This window comes from Myotis myotis, unplaced genomic scaffold (genome assembly GCF_014108235.1).
Source record: "Myotis myotis isolate mMyoMyo1 unplaced genomic scaffold, mMyoMyo1.p scaffold_m19_p_3, whole genome shotgun sequence".
Classification (NCBI taxonomy): domain Eukaryota; kingdom Metazoa; phylum Chordata; class Mammalia; order Chiroptera; family Vespertilionidae; genus Myotis; species Myotis myotis.
In genome coordinates this window covers 108,135,356-108,154,652 of record NW_023416335.1, presented here as the reverse complement: position 1 = coordinate 108,154,652, position 19,297 = coordinate 108,135,356, and the positions used below count along the sequence as shown (strand labels likewise).

At 41.8% G+C, this 19,297-nt stretch overlaps 1 protein-coding gene across 23 annotated transcripts in view; it reads right to left on the bottom strand.

The window, feature by feature from the left end:
• Window positions 1–19,297, bottom strand: part of ZDHHC20 (zinc finger DHHC-type palmitoyltransferase 20) — a 99,013-nt gene that overhangs the window by 60,631 nt on the left and 19,085 nt on the right. For 2 of the 23 annotated variants that reach the window (XM_036297454.1, XM_036297453.1), the window contains exon 3: window positions 9,029–9,150. The exons of the other annotated variants lie outside the window; for them this stretch is intronic. In XM_036297454.1, the coding sequence (XP_036153347.1) occupies window positions 9,029–9,121 (93 nt within the window). In that variant the 5' untranslated portion in view covers window positions 9,122–9,150. The remainder of the gene's footprint in view (window positions 1–9,028; window positions 9,151–19,297) is intronic. 23 annotated transcript variants of the gene reach the window in all.

Genomic DNA, 19,297 nt, shown 5'->3' with positions numbered 1-19,297 from the left:
CTCTTTAGTTTCCAATACCCAAGGAGCTGTATCAGTGAAGAAATTGCTTCGGCATATGTCTGAGATTTTGCCTTTGGATTCCTCTAGTATTTTTATGGTTTCGCGTCTTATATTTAAGTCCTTTATCCATTTTGAGTTTATTTTTGTGTATGGTGTAAGTTGGTGGTCTAGTTTCATTTTCTTGCATGTATCTATCCAATTTTTGCAACACGATTTATTGCAGAAACTGTCTTGACTCCCTTGTATGTTCTTGCCTCCTTTGTCAAATATTAATTGAGCATATTGGTTCGGGTCGATTTCTGGGCTCTCTATTCTACTCCATTGATCTATATGTCTGTTTTTGTGCCAGTACCAGGCAGTTTTGAGAACAGTGGCTTTGTAATACAGCTTGATATCTGGTATTGAGATCCCGCCTATTTCGTTCTTCCTTCTCAGGATTGCTGCAGCTATTCGGGGTCATATTTTATTCCAGATGAATTTTTGGAGAGTTCGTTCTAGATCTGTGAAATATGCCATTGGTATTTTAATGAGAAGTGCATTGAATTTATAGATTGCTTTGGACAGTACGGACATTTTAATGATGTTGCTTCTACCAATCCAAGAACACGGTATGTTCTTCCATCTGTTTATGTCTTCCTCTACCTCTTTTTTCAATGTCCTGTAGTTTTCTGAGTAGAGGTCTTTTACCTCGTTAGGTAAGTTTATTCCTAGGTATCTTAATTTTTGTGCTGCGATGGTAAATGGGATTGCTTTTTTAGTCTCTCTTCCTGTAAGTTCACTATTGGTATGTAGAAATGCCATAGATTTCTTGGCATTAATTTTATATCCTGCTACATTTCCAAATTCATTTATTAAGTCTAATAGTTTTTTGATGGAGTCTTTAGGGTTTTGTATGTATAATATCATGTCATCTGCGAATAAGGACAGTTTTACTTCTTCTTTTCCAATTTGGATGCCTTTTATTTCTTCTTCTTGTCTAATTGCAATGGCCAATACTTCCAGTACTATGCCGAACAGGAGTGGTGAGAGTGGGCATCCCTGAGTTGTTACTGTTCTTAGGGGAAATGGTTTTAGTTTTTGTCCATTGAGTATGATGTTGGCTGTGGGTTTGTCATATATGGCTTTTATTATGTTGAGGTATGATCCTTCTACTCCCACCTTGCTGAGAGTTTTTATCAAAAATGGGTGTTGAATTTTGTCAAACTGTTTTTTCTGCATCAACTGATATGACTATGTGGTCTTTTTCTTTCAATTTGTTTATGTGATGTACCACGTTTATTGATTTGCGGATATTGTACCATCCTTGCATCCCTGGGATAAATCCTACTTGGTCATGGTGTATGTATGATCTTTCTGATATACTGCTGGATCCGATTTGCTAAGATTTTGTTGATGATTTTGGCATCTTTGTTCATGAGGGATATTGGCCTGTAATTCTCTTTCATTCTGTTGTCTTTATCTGATGCTGGCTTCATAGAATGAGCTTGGAAGTGTTCCTTCCTCTTGAATTTTTTGTAGTAGTCTAAGGAGGATAGGTTTTAGTTCTTCCTTGAATGTTTGGGAAAAGTCCCGTGAAGCCATCTAGCTCTCGGCTTTTGTTTGCTGAAGCTTTTTGATGACTGCTTCAATTTCTTCCATAGTTATTGGCCTATTGAGATTTTTAGATTCTTCCTGATTGAGTTTTGGAATGTTGTATTTTTCTAGGAATATGTCCATTTCCTCCAGGTTGTCTAGTTTGTTGGAGCAGAGTTTTCCAAAGTATTTTTTAAGAATCATTTGTATTTCTGTGGGGTCTGTTGTTATTTCGCCTCTATCATTTCTGATTTTGTTTATTTAGGTACTCTCTCTTTGCTTCTTGGTGAGCCGGGCTACAGGTTCATCAATCTTGTTTATCCTTTCAAAGAACCAGCTCTTGGTTTCATTGATTTTCTGTATTGTTTTTTTGATCTCTATGTCATTTATTTCTGCTCTAATCTTTATTATCTCCTTCCTTCTGCTCACTCTGGGCTTTTCTTGTTGCTCTCTTGCTAATTCTTTGAGATGTAGAGTTAGATGACTTACTACCATTTTTTCTTGTTTTTTGAGGTAGGCCGGTAGGACTATAAACTTCCCTCTCAGGACTGCTTTCATTGTGTCCCATAGGTTTTGGATTGTTGTGTTTTCATCGTCATTATTTTCCAGGATGTTTTTAATTTCTTCTTCATCTCATTGGTAACCCAATCAATATTTAATAACATGCTATTCAGCTTCCAAGTGTTTGAGTATTTTGGGTTGTTTTTATTGTAGTTTATTTCTAATATTATGCCATTGTGATCTGAGAAGACGCTTGGTATGATTTCAATCTTCTTGAATTTGGGGAGACTTTGCTTGTGACCCAGTATGTGGTCTATTTTTGAAAATGTCCCATGTGCACTTGAGAAAAACGTATATTCCTTGGCTTTGGTGTGAAATATTCTGAAGATGTCAATTAAGTCCATCTGATCTAGTGAGTCATAAAGGATTGCTGTTTCTTTGCTGATTTTTTTGTCTAGAGGATTTATCCAGTGATGTCAGTGGTGTATTAAAGTCCCCTTCTATGATTGTATTGTTGTCAACCTCTCCTTTGATATCTTCCAGGAGTTTTTTTTTTATGTATTTGGGTGCTCCTGCATTGGGTGCATATATGTTTACCAGGGTTATATCTTCTTGTTGTATCGATCCCTTTAATATTATGAAGTGGCCTTCCTCATCTCTTGTTATAGCCTTTTCTTTGATGTCTATTTTGTCTGATATAAGTATTGCTACCCCAGCTTTCTTTTTATTTCCATTTGCCTGAAAGATATTTTTCCATCCCTACACTTTCAGTCTATGTGAGTCCCTTCTAATGAGGTGGGTCTCTTGTAGACAGCAAATGTATGGGTCATGTTTTTTTATCCATTCAGCCACTCGATGTCTTTTGGTTGGAGCATTTAGTCCGTTTACGTTTAAAGTTATTATTGAAAGGTACTTGTTTGTAGCCACTTCTTTTTTTGTGTGGCTCTTTTCTTTCTTAGCTTTTTATTTCTTCTTTTTACATCAGACCCTTTAGCACTTCTTGCATTGCTGGCTTGGTGGTGATAAACTTCCTTAACCTTTTTTTGTCTGTGAAGCTTCTTATTTCCCCTTCAATTTTGAATGATAGCCTTGCTGGATAGAGTATTCTTGGATTCAGTCCTTTGCTTTGCATCACTTTGTAAACTTCCATCCATTCTTTTCTGGCCTGATGTGTTTCTGTTGAGAAATCATTTGATAATCTAATGGGAGATCCCTTGTATGTAATTTTCCATCTCTCTCTTACAGCCTGTAAGATTCTCTCTTTGTCCTGAACATTTGCCATGGTAATTATGATGTGTCTTGGCGTGGGTCTTTTCGGGTTCACCTTGTTTGGGACTCTCTGTTCTTGTGTGACTTTTTTCTTCCCCACCTCAGGAAGTTTTCTGATATTATTTCTTCCAATAGGTTGTCTAAACCTTGTTCCTCTTTCTGTTGTTCTGGCACGCCTTATTATTCATATGTTGTTTCGTTTCATGTTGTCCCAAAGCTCCCTTAGGCTCTCCTCCTGTCTGTTAATTTTTTTTCTCCAATTGCAGTTCAGTTTGGGTGTGTTTTGTTTCCCTGTCTTCTAATTCGTTAATTCGGTCCTCCGCTTCTCCTAGTCTACTGTTGAAACTTTCAATGATGTTTTTTATTGCAGGTATATCACTCTTCATTTCTTCTTGGTTCTTACATAATTTGTTGATTTTTTTCATCCGTTTCTTTTTTATTCTTGCATAAGTTGTTGATTTTTTCCTCCATCCGGTTTATGCACTCTAGGACCCTTAATCTGAATTCTTTTTCTGACATGTTTCATGCCTCTGTTTCACTTACCCACTTTTCTGGCGCGTCCTCGTTTTCTTTCCTTTGGGGGTTTCTTTGTCTACCCATGTTTGATCTCACCAACAGATCTAGATGTTGAGTCATTTAGGGGCTGCTTCTTTGGTGGCTGTGGCTCCTCGGGCTGTGGTTGCTCCTCGGGCGGCTGTGGTAGCAGTTGCTCCTCAGTTGGCAGCAGCTCCTCTGGTGGGTGCTGTTCACACCCGTGGTGGCTCCTCTGGCTGGTGGGGGGAGGCTCCTCACACAGCTGCTGTTCCTCAGACAGAGGGTGTGCTGATCACGAGGCTGCTGTTCCTTGGGTGGGGGCAGGCTACACACCCAGCCGCTACTCCTTGAACTGGGGTGGTCTGCTCAAGTGGCTACTATTCCTTGAATGGGGGTGGCTGTTGTTCCTTTGATGTGTTGGGCTGCTTGTCGGGCTACCGCTCCTTGGACTTGTACAGGTGGATTGCAAGTCTGCTGCTCCTCGGATGGGGGTGGGTTGCTTGCGTGGCTGCTGCTCTTTGGACGGGAGTGAGCTGCATGCGTCCCTGCTCCTCCTCTCCAGGTGTCTGGTTATGTCACTTAGGCTTTCATATATATAGATATTTTGGTCTGCCTGTTAACTCAAATACCAACTCCCCATACCCTTAATGCCTCATCAGCAATAACAGTATTAGCCTATCAATGTAGCCTATCTTATATAATAAAAGAGAAACATGCAAATTAACTGTCCCTCCACTACACTCAAGCCACGCCCACCAGCCAATCAGGAGCTAGTATGCAAATTAACCCAACTAAGATGGCGGCGGCCACGGAGCTGGAGTGAGCAGGAAGCTTGGGTTGCCCCTGGCAATGGAGGAAGCCAAGCTTCTCGCTTGCCCTCAGCTACAAAGTTTCAATTATAGAAGATAAATAAATGCCGTAAAAAAAAAAGAAGAGGCTGGGAGCTTGGGTCACCGGGGGGCATGGCCAGCCTGAAAATGGCCATCAGCCCCTCGCCGAGGCTGGCCAGGCACCCCAGTGGGGACTCCAACCCTGAAGGGGTTTGGCCAGCCTGAAAACGGCCCTCAGCCCCTCACCCAGCCTGTCCAGGCACCCCAGTGGGACCCCCACCCTGATCTGGGACACCCTTCAGAGCAAACCTGGCAGTCCCCACCCGTGCACCAGGTCTCTATCCTATATAATAAAAGGGTAATATGCAAATTTACCCTAACAGCAGAATGACTGGGAATGCCTGGTTACTATGACACACATTGACCACGAGTTGGCAGACACTCAATTCAGGTCCTGCCCTCTGGTAGTCAGTGCGCTCCCACAAGGGGGGCTCTGCTCAGCCACAAGCCAGGCTGACAGCTGCCAGCACAGTGGTGGTGGCAGGAGCCTATCCTGCCTCCTCAGCAGCACTAAGGATGTCCGATTGTAGCTTAGGCCTGCTCCCCGCTGGCAAGTGGACATCCCCCAAGGGCTGCCTGGCTGCCAGAGGGATGTCTGACTGCCAGCTTAGGCCTTATCCCCTGGGGAGCGGGCCTAAGCCAGCAGGTGGACATCCCCCAAGGGGTCCCAGACTGCGAGAGGCCACAGGCCGGGCTGAGAGACCCGCCCCCCGCCCCCAAGTGCACAAATTTTTGTGCACCAGGCTTCTAGTTTTGTTATAAACAAGGCAATACTTTGGCATAAAAGACCGAGCTATGGTTGAGGAAACTGATCCCAAGAGGCTCAGGGAACTGTCTGAGACTATACAATTAATGGCAGAGCTGCTATTAAATATGTCTCTTTTTTTTTAATTCATTTAAAAAATTAGTTGAAAGTATTACATATGTCCCCTTTTATCCCCCATTAACCACCTCTAGCCTGCCCCCACCCCTCACCCCAGGCCTTCATCACCCTATTGTCTGTTTCCATGAGTTATGCATATATGCATACAGGTCTTTGGTTGATTACCTCCCTTCCACTTACCCTCTTCCCACCCCCGCCTTCCCTCCGAGATTCCTCACTCCGTTTCATGCTTCCAGGTCTCTGGATCCACTCCCTTCATCAGTTTATTTATTTAGTTAGTTAGTTAATTAGTTGACCTTCACCCAAGGTATTTTTCCATTGATTTTTAGGGAGAGTGGGGGAGACAGAGAAACATCGATGTGAGAGAAACACAATTGGTTGCCTCCTGCACGAGCCCTGACCAGGCCCTGGGCTGGGGAAAAGTCTGCAACCAAGATACATGCCCTAGACCTGAGTTGAACCCAGGACCCATTGGTCTACAGGCCGAGGCTCTATCTACTGAGCCAAACCGGCTAGGGCTCATCAGTTTATTTTGTTACTTAGATTTCACATATGAGTGAAATCATGTGGTACTTGTCTTTCTCAGACTGACTTATTTCACTTAGCATGATTCGCTCCAGGTCCCTCCATGCTGTATCAAAGGGTAAGAGATTCTTCTTTTTTTACTACTGCATAGTATTCCATGGTATAAATGTACCACAGCTTTTTTATCCACTCATCTACTGATAGGCACTTGGGCTATTTCCAGATCTTAAGCTATTGTAAACTGTGCTGCTATGAACATAGGGGTGCATACATTCTTTCTGATTGGTGTTTTGGGTTTCTTAGGATATATATTCTTATCCTAGAAGTGGGATTACTGGTTCAAATGGCAGTTCCTTATTTAATTTTTTGAGGAAACTCCATATTGTTTTCAATAATGGCTGCACCGTCTGCATTCCCACCAGCAGTGTACTAGGGTTCCCTTTTCTCCACATCCTCACCAGCACTTGTCATTTGTTCATTTGTTGATGGGATCCTTCTGACAGGTATGAGGTGATACCTCATTGTTGTTTTAATTTTTTTTTTTAATTTAAATTCTTTATTGTTTAAAGTATTACATGAGTTTCCTTTTTCCTCCATTGACCTCTCCCTGGCCACTCCCACCGCCCAGCACATGCCCTCACCCCCATACTGTGTCCATTAGTTATGCTCATATGCATGCATGCAAGTCCTTTTGTCGTTTTAATTTGAATCTCTCAAATGATTAGTGCCTTTGAGCATTTTTTTCATATGTCTCTTGGCCATCCGTATGTCCACTTTGGAGAAGTGTCTATTTAGGTCCTTTGCCCACTTTTTAATTGGTTTGTCTTCCTTTTGTTAAGTTATATGAGTTCTTTATATATCTTGGATATTAACCCTTTATCAGATACATCATTGGCAAATATGTTCTCCCATATAGTGGGCTCCCTTTTCATTTTGTTGATGGTTTCTTTTGCTGTGCAGAAGCTTTTTATTTTGATGAGTCCCATTTGTTTATTTTCTCCTTAGTTTCCTTGGGAGATGTAGCCATAAACATATTGCTATGAGAGATGTCTGAGATTGTGCTGCCTATGGTTTCTTCTATAATTAAATACAGGTCTTTTGAGTTCTACTCTAGCATGTTTCCCTTGGTACTACTGATATAAAATACATGTTCTTGCTTTTTAAAGACCATTACTCTAACCCGACCAAAACATCACAGTGTAAGAAGTGGCGGAATGTATTTAGATTACCTGGCCTGGCTCCCCCAATCCAATCTTGATGGCCTAAGAAATCCCAAACTACTTATAAAAAACAAGAAGCAACACAGAGAAATAAAAAGGACAGAAAGAAGTCAGGAAAGATTCTTATGATCTTACAGTTGAGATTTGTGGTCATTTCTCTAACCTCAGGCAGGGAGGAATCTTCAGACCACATTTCCAAGTTCCACCCCCTCCTGAAATTTTCAGGTACAGAAATATTTACCTACGTTGTAAGATGGCCCATTCTTTAAAAAATTATATATATATATATATATATATATAGAAAGTTCTTCCCTGAAAGGCATGTCTCTGAAACATTCATAAGCAGAGAATAAAAATCTTATGGTATGGCTGAGACAGCAAAGGGCTCCAAGGACACCAGATGGCCAGAGGAGAAATCCAGGAGGCAAAAATTTCACCACCCTTCCACTCCCTTCTCAAAAACGCAGAGCTAGTTGATTTTATATCCTTTCTAAGTGCAGATGCTTAAACTACATACACAGTTGATCAAGGTTTGACCACTATACTACCTTTGTAGGATGGCAGTAATGAATAGTTCAACATCTTGGCCCTCACAGCCCAGGAACAAAGATAGTTGTTAAGCAACCTGACAGCAGGAGGAAGTAGACAGAACCTGAAATGGAAAATTCCACAAGCCCACCTTTCTCAAAAAAGCCTGTTTTTTTTCACATAAGCCCACTCTGTTCCCAGCTTATCAAAGCCACCAAGCAGAGCCAGTTTGAAGGATCTTCCTCTGTGCTGCCTCCCTTGTGCTCAAGCAAAAGCTTAATAAAATCTGTCTGAGAGATTTCTCGTCAAGATGTAAGTGTAGGTAAACTCTGTACTTGCTTCCTCCCGCAATAACATCAAAATTACAACTAAAATACAGAACCACCATCATTCAGAACTGCCTGAAATCTAGCTGAACAGAAGTCCTACAACTAAGGATATGATGAAAAAGCCATTACAAGACTGGTAAAAAAGGTGAAGACATGGAACAGACTGGTCCCAGTTTGTTAAATATCAGAAAGGTTATCTTGCCTGTGGAGGTCCCTCCTGAGGAATGAGGGTCCCAGCCCCACACTATGCCCCCCAGTACAGGGTCCCGGTGCCCATCACTTCAGCTGTGAAAACCAGCAGGGACTGTGGCTGAGTGAGAGAGAGGACTCCTGGTGATCCAGCCAGATGTTCCTCTTAAAGAGTCCACACACAAACTTGCTGATGAACTCACTCTCTCTGAGCTCCAAAGCTGGGGCAGCAGCTCGAAAGGTGTCGTACGAGGAGATACAAGGAGGGACTGAATTGTCTGGTGTCAGGGTGATGGTTGGAGGGGCAGCTTTCTCCCAGACAGAAGTGCCAGCAGAGGCCATCGTTCCTATTCTGAGCCCTCCCCCCACAAAGCCAGCAGGCAGTCACTATATCTGAGTCTCTATCAACCTGGCTAACAGTGTTGGCCCCTCCTTGCTGATTTCCTGAGGCCCTGCCCCACCTAAATTGTGGGCCCACCCATGCCGTTTCTAGCGGCTTTTCCATGCAAACAGCCTATTTTGGTTCATGCTTTGGACTTCCCTACTATCTCTCAAACAAGCATCATCTGGCCTCTACATATGCCATACCTCTTGCTGTGGCCCCAGGAGTGGCACTAGCAGCAGCTGGCCTCTCTCAGCTTGGATTCTCCCAGGAACCTCCAGTCCCCGCACAAGTAGCATCCATCTTCAGACAGGTTTGTAGGTCATACCTACAAACATGTGTGCAGGACATAGGCCGCTGAGATTTGAGTACACTTCCTGAGATGCCACAGAGCCAGCGCACCCAATGGACAGGTTCAGACCATGCCAAAGCACCATACAACAACCTCCACAAGTGATACATGCAAGGGGCAGACTTAGTGGGCACCAAAGCCCCCCTGAAATGAGTCTTGCACCGTGAGGTGAACTGCTGCATAGCAGGTCATCCACAATGGTCGCAGCCAGTTGTGGAAGCCAATCAGCCTGGGAATAAATCCCTCCCATTGATGTGCCAACAGCAATCAAAGCTCAACTACAAGAGGAGGGTGTACATGGCCCACCTGGGGTGTGCACCTCGAGGACCCAGCTTAGGTGATTGAGGAGGCTGTGCCATTGGATCCCATAGAACACTTACAACACTAGGCCATTCTACCAAGCCTGGGAGACACAGCAGTTCTACCTAATACATAGAAACAAACACAGGAAGACTGTCAAAATGAGGAGACAAAGAAATATGTCCCAAATGAAAGAACAGAAAACTCCAGTAAAAAAACTAAAAAGGAGTTTCACAGGAGAAACCACAATGGGGGCATAGGTAAACACCAGAGTTTGCTGCCTCGAACAACCACTTCAAAAATACAACTAAAAGATGGAACAGACATCATCCAGAACCACAGGAAGGCTGGCTGAGTGGAAATTCTACAATTAGAAGGAAAGAGAAAAGCATACCGAGACTCAAAGGGGGTGCAGTGCGGAAGTAAAATACTGAGGTATAGAGGCACACACGGAGCGGGCTGGCGGCTGAGGGCGCGGTTGTCGTTTAAAATCAGGAGGGAGTCTCGGGCTCTGAGCTCCAGTTCCGGGTGAGTCTCTGGGGACCCAGACTCAAACGGGAGAAGCGGGACTGTCTGGCATCGGCCAGAACTCGAGGGCAGCTTTCTCTCGGAGGGGCTTACAGCAATTGCTGGGACACTGAGAAGTGGGGCCTCTGAGAGCAGCCATAACTGCTAGCCCCGCCCTGTCGATCCCGTGGGACCCGCCCCACCCAAGTCCTGCAGGGAGGCTTTTGCTGGATAGCCTAAGGCAGAGGCTAGATTAGCACCTCCCTAGAGATCCAGGAGCCAGGAAGCCCAGAGGTCAGAGTGGGACCATCGAGTTTGCACCTCTGTGGAACCATAAAGGACACACTCAGGGGGCAGACTCAGTGAGCACCAAAGCCCCATTGAAGCAAGTCTTGCCCCGGATGGGTGTCTCCAGCAGAGACGTTCTCCCACTGCAGACACAGCTGATTCTCACAGCCAATTGGCCTGGAGGTCAATTCTTCCCAGTGATACCTACAACAATCAAGGTTTAACTACAACAAGACTGTGCACAAAGGCCACAAGGGGGTGCACCAAAAGTGTCCTCCTCAGGTAATTGGGGAGGCTAAACCACTTAGCCCAGAAAACCACTTTATCAACACAGGGAAGCATAAAAAATGCGTAGACAAAGAAAAAGGACACAAATGACAGAAATGGAGGAAAGCAAACTACTGGATATAGAGTTCAAAACCACACTTTTAAGGTTTTTCAAGAATTTTCTGGAAACTGCCAATAAACTTAATGAGACCCTCGAGGTTGAAATAAAGAATATTATACAGACTCCCAACAGCAGACTAGAGGATTGCAAGAATCAAGTCAACGATCTGAAATATGAAGAAGCAAAAAACACCCAACTGAAAAAGAAAAAAGAAAAAAGAATCCAAAAATATGAAGATAGTGTAAGGAGCCTCTGGGACAACTTCAAGCGTACCAACATCCGAATTATAGGGGTGCCAGAAGATGAGAGAGACCAAGATATTGAAAACCTATTTGAAGAAATAATGACAGAAAACTTCCCCTACCTGGTGAAAGAAATAGACTTACAAGTCCAGGAAGCGCAGAGAACCCCAAACAAAAGAAATCCAAAGAGGACCACACCAAGACACATCATAATTAAAATGCCAAGAGCAAAAGACAAAGAGAGAGTCTTAAAAGCAGCAAGAGAAAGACAGTTAGTTACCTATAAGGGAGTACCCATATGACTGTCAGCTGATTTCTCAACAAAAACTTTGCAGGCCAGAAGGGAATGGCAAGAAATATTCAAAGTGATGAATGCCAAGGACCTATAACCAAGATTACTTTATCCAGCAAAGCTATCATTCAGAATTGAAGGTCAGATAAAGAGCTTCACAGATAAGAAAAAGCTAAAGGAGTTCATCACCACCAAACCAGTATTAGATGAAATGCTGAAAGGTATCCTTTAAGAGGAAGAAGAAGAAAAAGGTAAAGATACAAATTATGAACAACAAATATACATCTATCAAGTGAATCTGAAAATCAAGTGAATAATCTGATGAACAGAATGAACTAAGTGATTTTAATAGAATCAGGGGCATAGAAAGGGAGTGGACTGACTATCCTAGGGGAGGAAAGGAGTGAGGGACATGAGGGAAGTGACTGGACAAAAATCGTGCACCTATGGATGAGGACAGTGGATGGGGAGTGAGGGAGGAGGGTGGGGTGGGAACTGGGTGGAGGGGAGTTATGGGGGGGTAAAAAGAGGAACAAATGTAATAATCTGAACAATAAAGCAATCTACTAGACGTAGAGTTCAAAACACTAGTTATAAGGATGTCCAATGAACTTAGTGAGAACTTCAACAGCATAAAAAGAAGAAGTCAGAAATGACGGACACACTGTCCTGGCCAGTGTTTCTCAGTGGTTAGAGCGTTGACCCACACACTGAAGGGTTACAGGTTCAATTCTCAGTCAAGGGCATGTACCTGGCTTGCAAGTTCGATCCCCAGCTCTGATTGGGGTAAATAAGGAAGGCAACCAATCGATGTGTCTCTGTCTCTCTCTGTCTCCCCTCGCCCTTTCTACTCTCTAAAAATCAATGAAAAAGTATTCTCAGGTGAAGATTAACAACAACAACAAAAAAAACACACTAACTAAAATGGAGAATAACTGAAAGGGAATCAATCAATAGTAGAGTAGATGAAGCCAAGAATCAAATCACTGATTTGGAATATAAGGAAGCAAAAAATACCCAATCAGAACAGCAAAAAGAAAGAATCCAAAAAAGAGAGCATAGCCCTAGCTGGTTTGGCTCAGTGGATAGAGCATCAGCCTACGGACTGAAGGGTGCCGGATTCGATTCCGGTCTAGGGCAAATGCCTGGGTTGCAGGTTCGATCCCCAGTAGGTGGTGTGCAAGAGGAAGCCAATCAATGATTCTCTGTCATCATTGATATTTCTCTCTCTCTCTACCTCCCTCTTCCTCTCTGAAATCAATAAAAATATATTAAAAAGAGAGAGAGAGAGAGAGAGAGAGAGTATAGTGTAAGGAGCCTCTGGGACAGCTTTAAGTGTACTGACATTTGCTTCAGGGGAATACCAGAAGGAGAAGAGAGCAAGGAACTGAAGACTTGCTTGAAAAAATAATATCAGAAAACTTCCCTAATCCGGTAAGAGTTCCAAAAGGTAAACCCAAAGAGGCCCATACCAAGACACATCATAATTAAAATACCAAAGGTTAAAGATAAAGAGAGAATCTAAAAAGCAGCCAAAGACAGTTAGTTATCTACAAGGGAGCATACATAAGACTGTTGGCTGATTTCTCAACAGAAACTTTACAGGCCATTAGAAAGTGGCAAGAAATATTTAAAGTGATGAAAAGCAAGGACCTACAACCAAGATTACTCTACCCAGCAATACTATAATTTAGAATTGAAGTACAAATAAAGAGCTTCTGGGACAAGAAAAAGCTAAAGGAGTTCATCACCACCAAACCAGTATAACAAGAAATGTCTTCTTTAAGAAGAAGGAGAAAGATAGAAAATAGGAATAATAACATGGCAAAAACTCATATCTATCAACAAGTACTTTAAATGCAAATGGATTAAATGTTCCATTCAAAAGACATATGGTGGCTGAATGGATAATAAAACAAAATCCTTACATGTTGTCTACAAGAGACTTGTTTCAGACTGAAAGATACACACAAACTGAAAGGGATGGAAAAAGATATTTTGACACACACAGACTGAAAGTAAAGGGATGGAAAAAGATATTTTATGAAAATGGAAAGAGGGGAGAAAAAGGTGGGGTAGCAATACTTATACCAGACAAAACAGACTTTATTTTTATTTTTTAAAATTTACTTATTTTTGATCCTCACCCAAGGATATGCTTCTATTGATTATTTGTAAAGGGGGGGGGGGGGGAGAAACATTGATGTGAGAGAGAAACAACGATCATTAATTGCCTTCTATACACTTCCCATAACCTAGGTATGTGCCCTGACTGGGAACTGAATCTGCAACCTTTTGGTGCATGGAATGATACTCCAACTAACTGAGCCACCCATCCATGGCAACAAAACAGACTTTAAAACAAAGGCTGTAACTAGAAGCAAGAAAGGACCCAGCAATTCCACTCCTAGGTATTTATCCAAAAACTAAAAAAATAAATACTAGGTGTACCAGTTAATAATGGTGGATTTTGTAATAAAAAACACACAATAATTTCAAGAGAAACATCAAAAGTGCTTTATTCAAAGTAATGTCCATCACTAGTTACACATTTCCCCCATCTTTCAGGTAATTTGTGGATACCATCCCAATAGAACTTTTCTTGTTTTGAAGCAAACCATTCAGAGACCCAATTTTCCACGTTTTGAAGAGCTGCTCAGAAAGTGCGTGTGCCATCGATCAGAACAAGTGGTAATCTGAAGGAGCAAGATCTGGTGAATACGACGGGTGGGTTAATACTTCCAAGGCAAGATCTTTTAATATGTCTTTAACTGGTTTTGAAGTGTGTGATGGTGCGTCATCATGAAGGAAAATTACTTTGCCATGTCTTCTGGCCCATTCTGGTCGTTTCACAATCAAAGTGTGGTTCGAATTGATTATTTGTTGTCGGTAGCAATCAGTATTAACAGGTTCACCTGGTTTTAGAAGCTCATAATACACCACACCTTCCTGATCCCACCAAACGCAGAGCATTGTCTTCTTTCCAAAGCGATTTGGCCTTGCAGTCGATGTTGTTGGTTGACCTGGATCAACCCATGATTTTGTGGATTTGGGATTCTCAAAATAAATCTACTTTTCATTGTCAGTCACAATTCGACCCAAAAAAGACTTTCTTTTGTGCCATTGAAGCAACATTTTACTGGTTTCGGATTTCCATTTGTCTTTCGTTCAGTTGATGTGGGACCCATTTTCCTTCCTTTTAAATCTTTCCCATTGCTTATAAATTGGAAATTGTTTGCTGAGCAACGTCTAATCTTTCTGCAAGTTGTTTTTGAGTTTGACACGCATCTTCATCCAATAATGTTTATAATTATTGGTCTTCAAACTTTTTCGGTTGACCTGGATGTTCTTTGTCTTTCACATCGAACTCATCACTTTTAAAGCGTTTAAACCAGCATTCACAAGTATCTTGAGATGGAGCATGTTCACCATAAGCTTCCCAAAGTATTCAGCAGCAGTTTTCTTCAAAATAATGAATTAAAACTTCCAGCAAATGCTCTTTTTTGGGGGCACAAAATTTGACATTTTTAAGTGTAAAAATCTCTATGATGTTAACACCTTCAGAAAATTTGACAGGTAAAGTTTTGAAGCTTGTTGTCAATACAACAAAATAGCATACGTATCAAATCGCATATATATCAACATATGTATAACTCCATCTATTGAAAAAAATCTGATTAACTGGTACACCCATTATATAGCCCTGCCAGAGTGGCTCAGTTGGTTATGAACCGAGTGGTTGTTGGTTGATTCCCAGTCAGGGCACATACCTGGGTAGTGAGTTCAATCCCTGATTGGGGTATATGCAGAACACAACTGATAGATGTTTCTCTCTCTCTCTCTCCCTCACCCTTTCTCTCTTTAAGCATGTCCTCCCGTGAGGATTAATAACAACAACATATACTGTACATCCATATGTTCGCTGTAGCATTATTTACAATAACCAAGATATGGAAACAACCTAAGTGTCCATCAATAGATGAATGGAGCACTGTCGGTGTAACTCAGTGGTTGAGGGTTGACCCATAAATCAAGAAGTCATGGTTCTATTCCTGGTCAGGGCACATGATTCTATTCCTGAGTTGGGGGCTCGATCCCCAGTAGGGGGCATGTAGGGTATAGCTGATAGATGATTCTCATTATTAATATTTCTATCTCTCCCTCTTCCTTCCTCTCTCTTAAATCAATAAAAACATAAAAAAAGATGAATGAATAAAGAAGTGATGCATATATACAATGAAATATGACTCAGCCATAATAAAGAATGAAATCCAGTCATCTGCAACAACATGGATGGAAAACATAAAAAAAGATGAATGAATAAAGAAGTGATGCATATATACAATGAAATATGACTCAGCCATAATAAAGAATGAAATCCAGTCATCTGCAACAACATGGATGGACCTAGAGGAAATTGTGCTGAGTGAAAAAAGTCAGACAGAGAAAGACAAATGCCATATGATTTCCCTTATATGTGGAATCTAAAAAAACAAGTTAAATGAACAAGAAGAACAGAAACAAAGTCACACATACAGAGAATATTTTGGTGACTGCCAGTAGGGAGGAGGGTTGAGGGAATTGGTAAAAAAGGTAAAGGATTAAAATGTACAAAATGGTAGTTACAGAATAGTCACAGGGATGTAAAGTACAGCATAGGGAATCCTGTATAATAAAAGGCTAATATGCAAGTTGTCCCCATGGGCAGGAGTTTGACGGACCGGGAGTTAGATATGCGCTGACCACCAGGGGGCGGCATGGAACATGGCGGGCGTCAACAACGTGAAGCTGGCAGCGCGAGGCAGTGGAGGTGCTGCCGGCCCCAATGGGTCCCGATGAGAGCTGGACTGTGGAGGGATGGTGGAGCAGGTGAGCGGGCAGTGCCAGGCCAAGGCGGGTGTGAGTGGGGGTGATCAGCGAGTGGGTGGCATCAGGCCAAGGTGGGTGCAAGCGGGGACACCAATAGCCCCGCCAGCTGCCCCACAGATCAGCCCTGATTGCCGGCCAGGTCTAGGGACCCTACTAATGCACGATTCTTGTGCACCAGGCCTCTAGTATAGTAAATAAAACTGTAATAACTATGTATGGTGCCAGGTGAGTAACTAGATTTATTAGTTATATAAATGTCTAATCACTGGGCTATACACCTTGAACCAAGCATGTCAAACTCAAAGGCTAACATGGGCCAAATGAATGAGGCATATGGGCCGCGACTTTGACATGCTTGCCTTAAACTAATATGCTATTGTACATCAACTATAATCTAAAAATAAAAAGCTATTTTTTAAAAACCTGTCTGGAAGTTTCTCTGGGGGTTCTTCTTGATTTCTATCTTGGGGAACCCAAAAACTCCAATGCCGGTAACATGACCTTAAAATACGTATCTGGATAGATGTTCTAACCAAATTTTAGTTTCCTTGTGAAATCTGAACAAATTTCCCTGGGCTGTCTTATCTGTAGCCTATCATAGTATTCCAGGCCTTAACATAATTATTTTTCCTTAAGGTTATAAATTATGAAAACTAAAACCAAATGAAAATCTCAAGAAATGCCCAAATTTTAGATGAGGAATGGAATAAAACAAAATTTAAAACGAATTAGTGTTTTGAAATTATTACTAGAAGTCTATTTTCCATTAAAAACCACTGAACATAATTCAAACTATGAAATATCATTTTAGGTTCGGTGTTCAGACAGTTTTAATTTAAATATACATTAAATACCAAGAAAGAGCGTGGCACTGTCCCAGTTATTAAGGGTTCAAAGACTAAAAATATACACCAGGTATGTGCCCTTGACCAGAATCGAATCTGGGACCCTTTGGTCTGCAGGCCAATGCTCTAGCCACTGAGCCAAACCAGCTAAGGCAAGTCTAGTAGAAATGTTATCCATGTAAACAGAGAACTGCAAATTACAAATCAGCATAACAAATACAACATTAACTTTACAAGGTAAGCTAAAAGCTCCTTTGGGGGTGGGAGCTGTCAATGAAAGTTTCCTGGAAGAAGTGGTATCTAACCTGGGTTTTGAAAGATTAACAGGAATCTTTCCAGAAGACAGAGAAAGAGAATCCTGGCAAAAAGAACAAGGTATAGAAGCACAAAGATGTGACAATAGTGTGCTCAGGGTAATATATTACTTGAGTACAGAGTTCCAGGATGAAGCAATGGAGATGAAGTTGGTAAGATTTTAGTTAGGAAGCATTTTGTATACCATGCAAATGAGAAGGAACTTCGTTTTGTAGCTGACAAACTCTGAAGTGTTGCCAAAGAAGTGATGGAAAGATATTTTCTTTTTAAAAAGATGAACAGAAACAAAGTTGCCTACCAGCTCTTTTTGTTGTTGTTAATCCTCACCTGAGGATATTTTTTCCATTGATTTTGAGAGAGGGGGGAGGGAGGGAGGGAAACATCAATGTGGGAGAGACACTGATTGGTTGCCTCCCACATGCGCTCTGACCAGGGCCAGGGATTGAACCTGCAACTCAGATATGGAAATCAAACCTACCACCCTTCAGTGCACAGACTGACACTCTAACCACTTAGTCATACACAGCAGGATACCTACCAGCTCTTCATATGCTGCCTCCTCCTCACCATTCATTCATTCATTCATTCATTCTAGTATTTAGTAATCTGTCCATTATACACTAGGTCTGACTGTAGCTAATGAGGACACAGCAATAAACAATGAAGATTCTTGCCTGGCTGGCGTGGCTCAGCAGTTGATCATCGACCTATGAACCAGGAGGTCATGACTGGATTCCTGGTCAGGGCACATGCCGGGTTGCAGGCTCAATCCCCAGTGTGGGGCATGCAGGAGGTAGCTGATCAATGATTCTCTCTCATCATTGATGTTTCTATCTCTCCTTCCCTCTCCCTTCCTCTCTGAAATCAATAAAATATATATATATATTTTTAAATATATTTTATTGATTTTTTACAGAGAGGAAGGGAGAGAGATAGAGAGTTAGAAACATTGATGAGAGAGAAACATCGATCAGCTGCCTCCTGCACATCTCCCACTGGGGATGTGCCCGCAACCCAGGTACATGCCTTTGACCGGAATCGAACCTGGGACCTTTCAGTCCGCAGGCCGACGCTCTATCCACTGAGCCAAACCGGTTCCGGCTAAAATCAATAAAATATATTTTTTTAAAAACACAAAGATTCTTCCTTCAAGAACCTTATACTTTAGTGAAAGAGATACTCATAAAGGTCTCTGCTTAAATGGCACTTCTTCAGAGAAGACTTCTTTGATAATACTATCTAAAACAGCTTTTTTTCTAATAGCTTTTATTGTTATGCTCTACCACATCATGTTCCTTTTTTAAAATTTATCACAATTTATAATTATTTGTTTACTTATCATCTATCTTTCCTTTTAAATGTAAAGCCCCTAACTCTTTTTTTATTCCCATTGCTACCAGTCTTACAAACAGTAAATACTCAGTAAGTTCATGCTGACTGACTGAAAAAATACTTAGTTAACCTAAAAATGTATTTTTGCTTTTTTAGACCCAATCAATTACTCTAGATTTTGATCTCTAATTGTTGCTCTAACCTCTGAGCTTGAAGAGCCCTTTGAGCACAGTTACATTAGCTCTTACAGCTTGGTAATTACTTATACAGTATCTCAGTCAGCACACTACTCTTATTTAGAAAGAGAACCTTAAGTTCCTGTCTTTGGTTGTTAAGGCAGCTTAGCTGGCCCTTAATGATTTAATAATTCAATCATTTAGTACTTACTGAACACCCACTATGCGGTAAAAGTGGGGAAATGACCCCGTCCTCAAAAAGCTGAACGTTAATATATGTGATTAATAAATGTATAGTAATATATAACCTACTTTTATAAAAACCCTGGGTGATGTTCATCACGTCCAGAACCACCACGATCAAGCGGAAGGAAGTCAGTCCTGCAGGGGTTGTCTTGGCAACAGCTGTGCCCTCCCCCAAGCTGTTTCCCAGAGCTGTTTCCTGTAAGGGCGGGGTTTGAGGCAGGAACCCGCCCTGGGAGTGTGGAGGCATTATCTTTCTAAAGTGTGCCACACCAGCACAGCCAAGGGTGAACCTGAGTGGGGGCGGCTGAAAGGCTTAGAAAAGA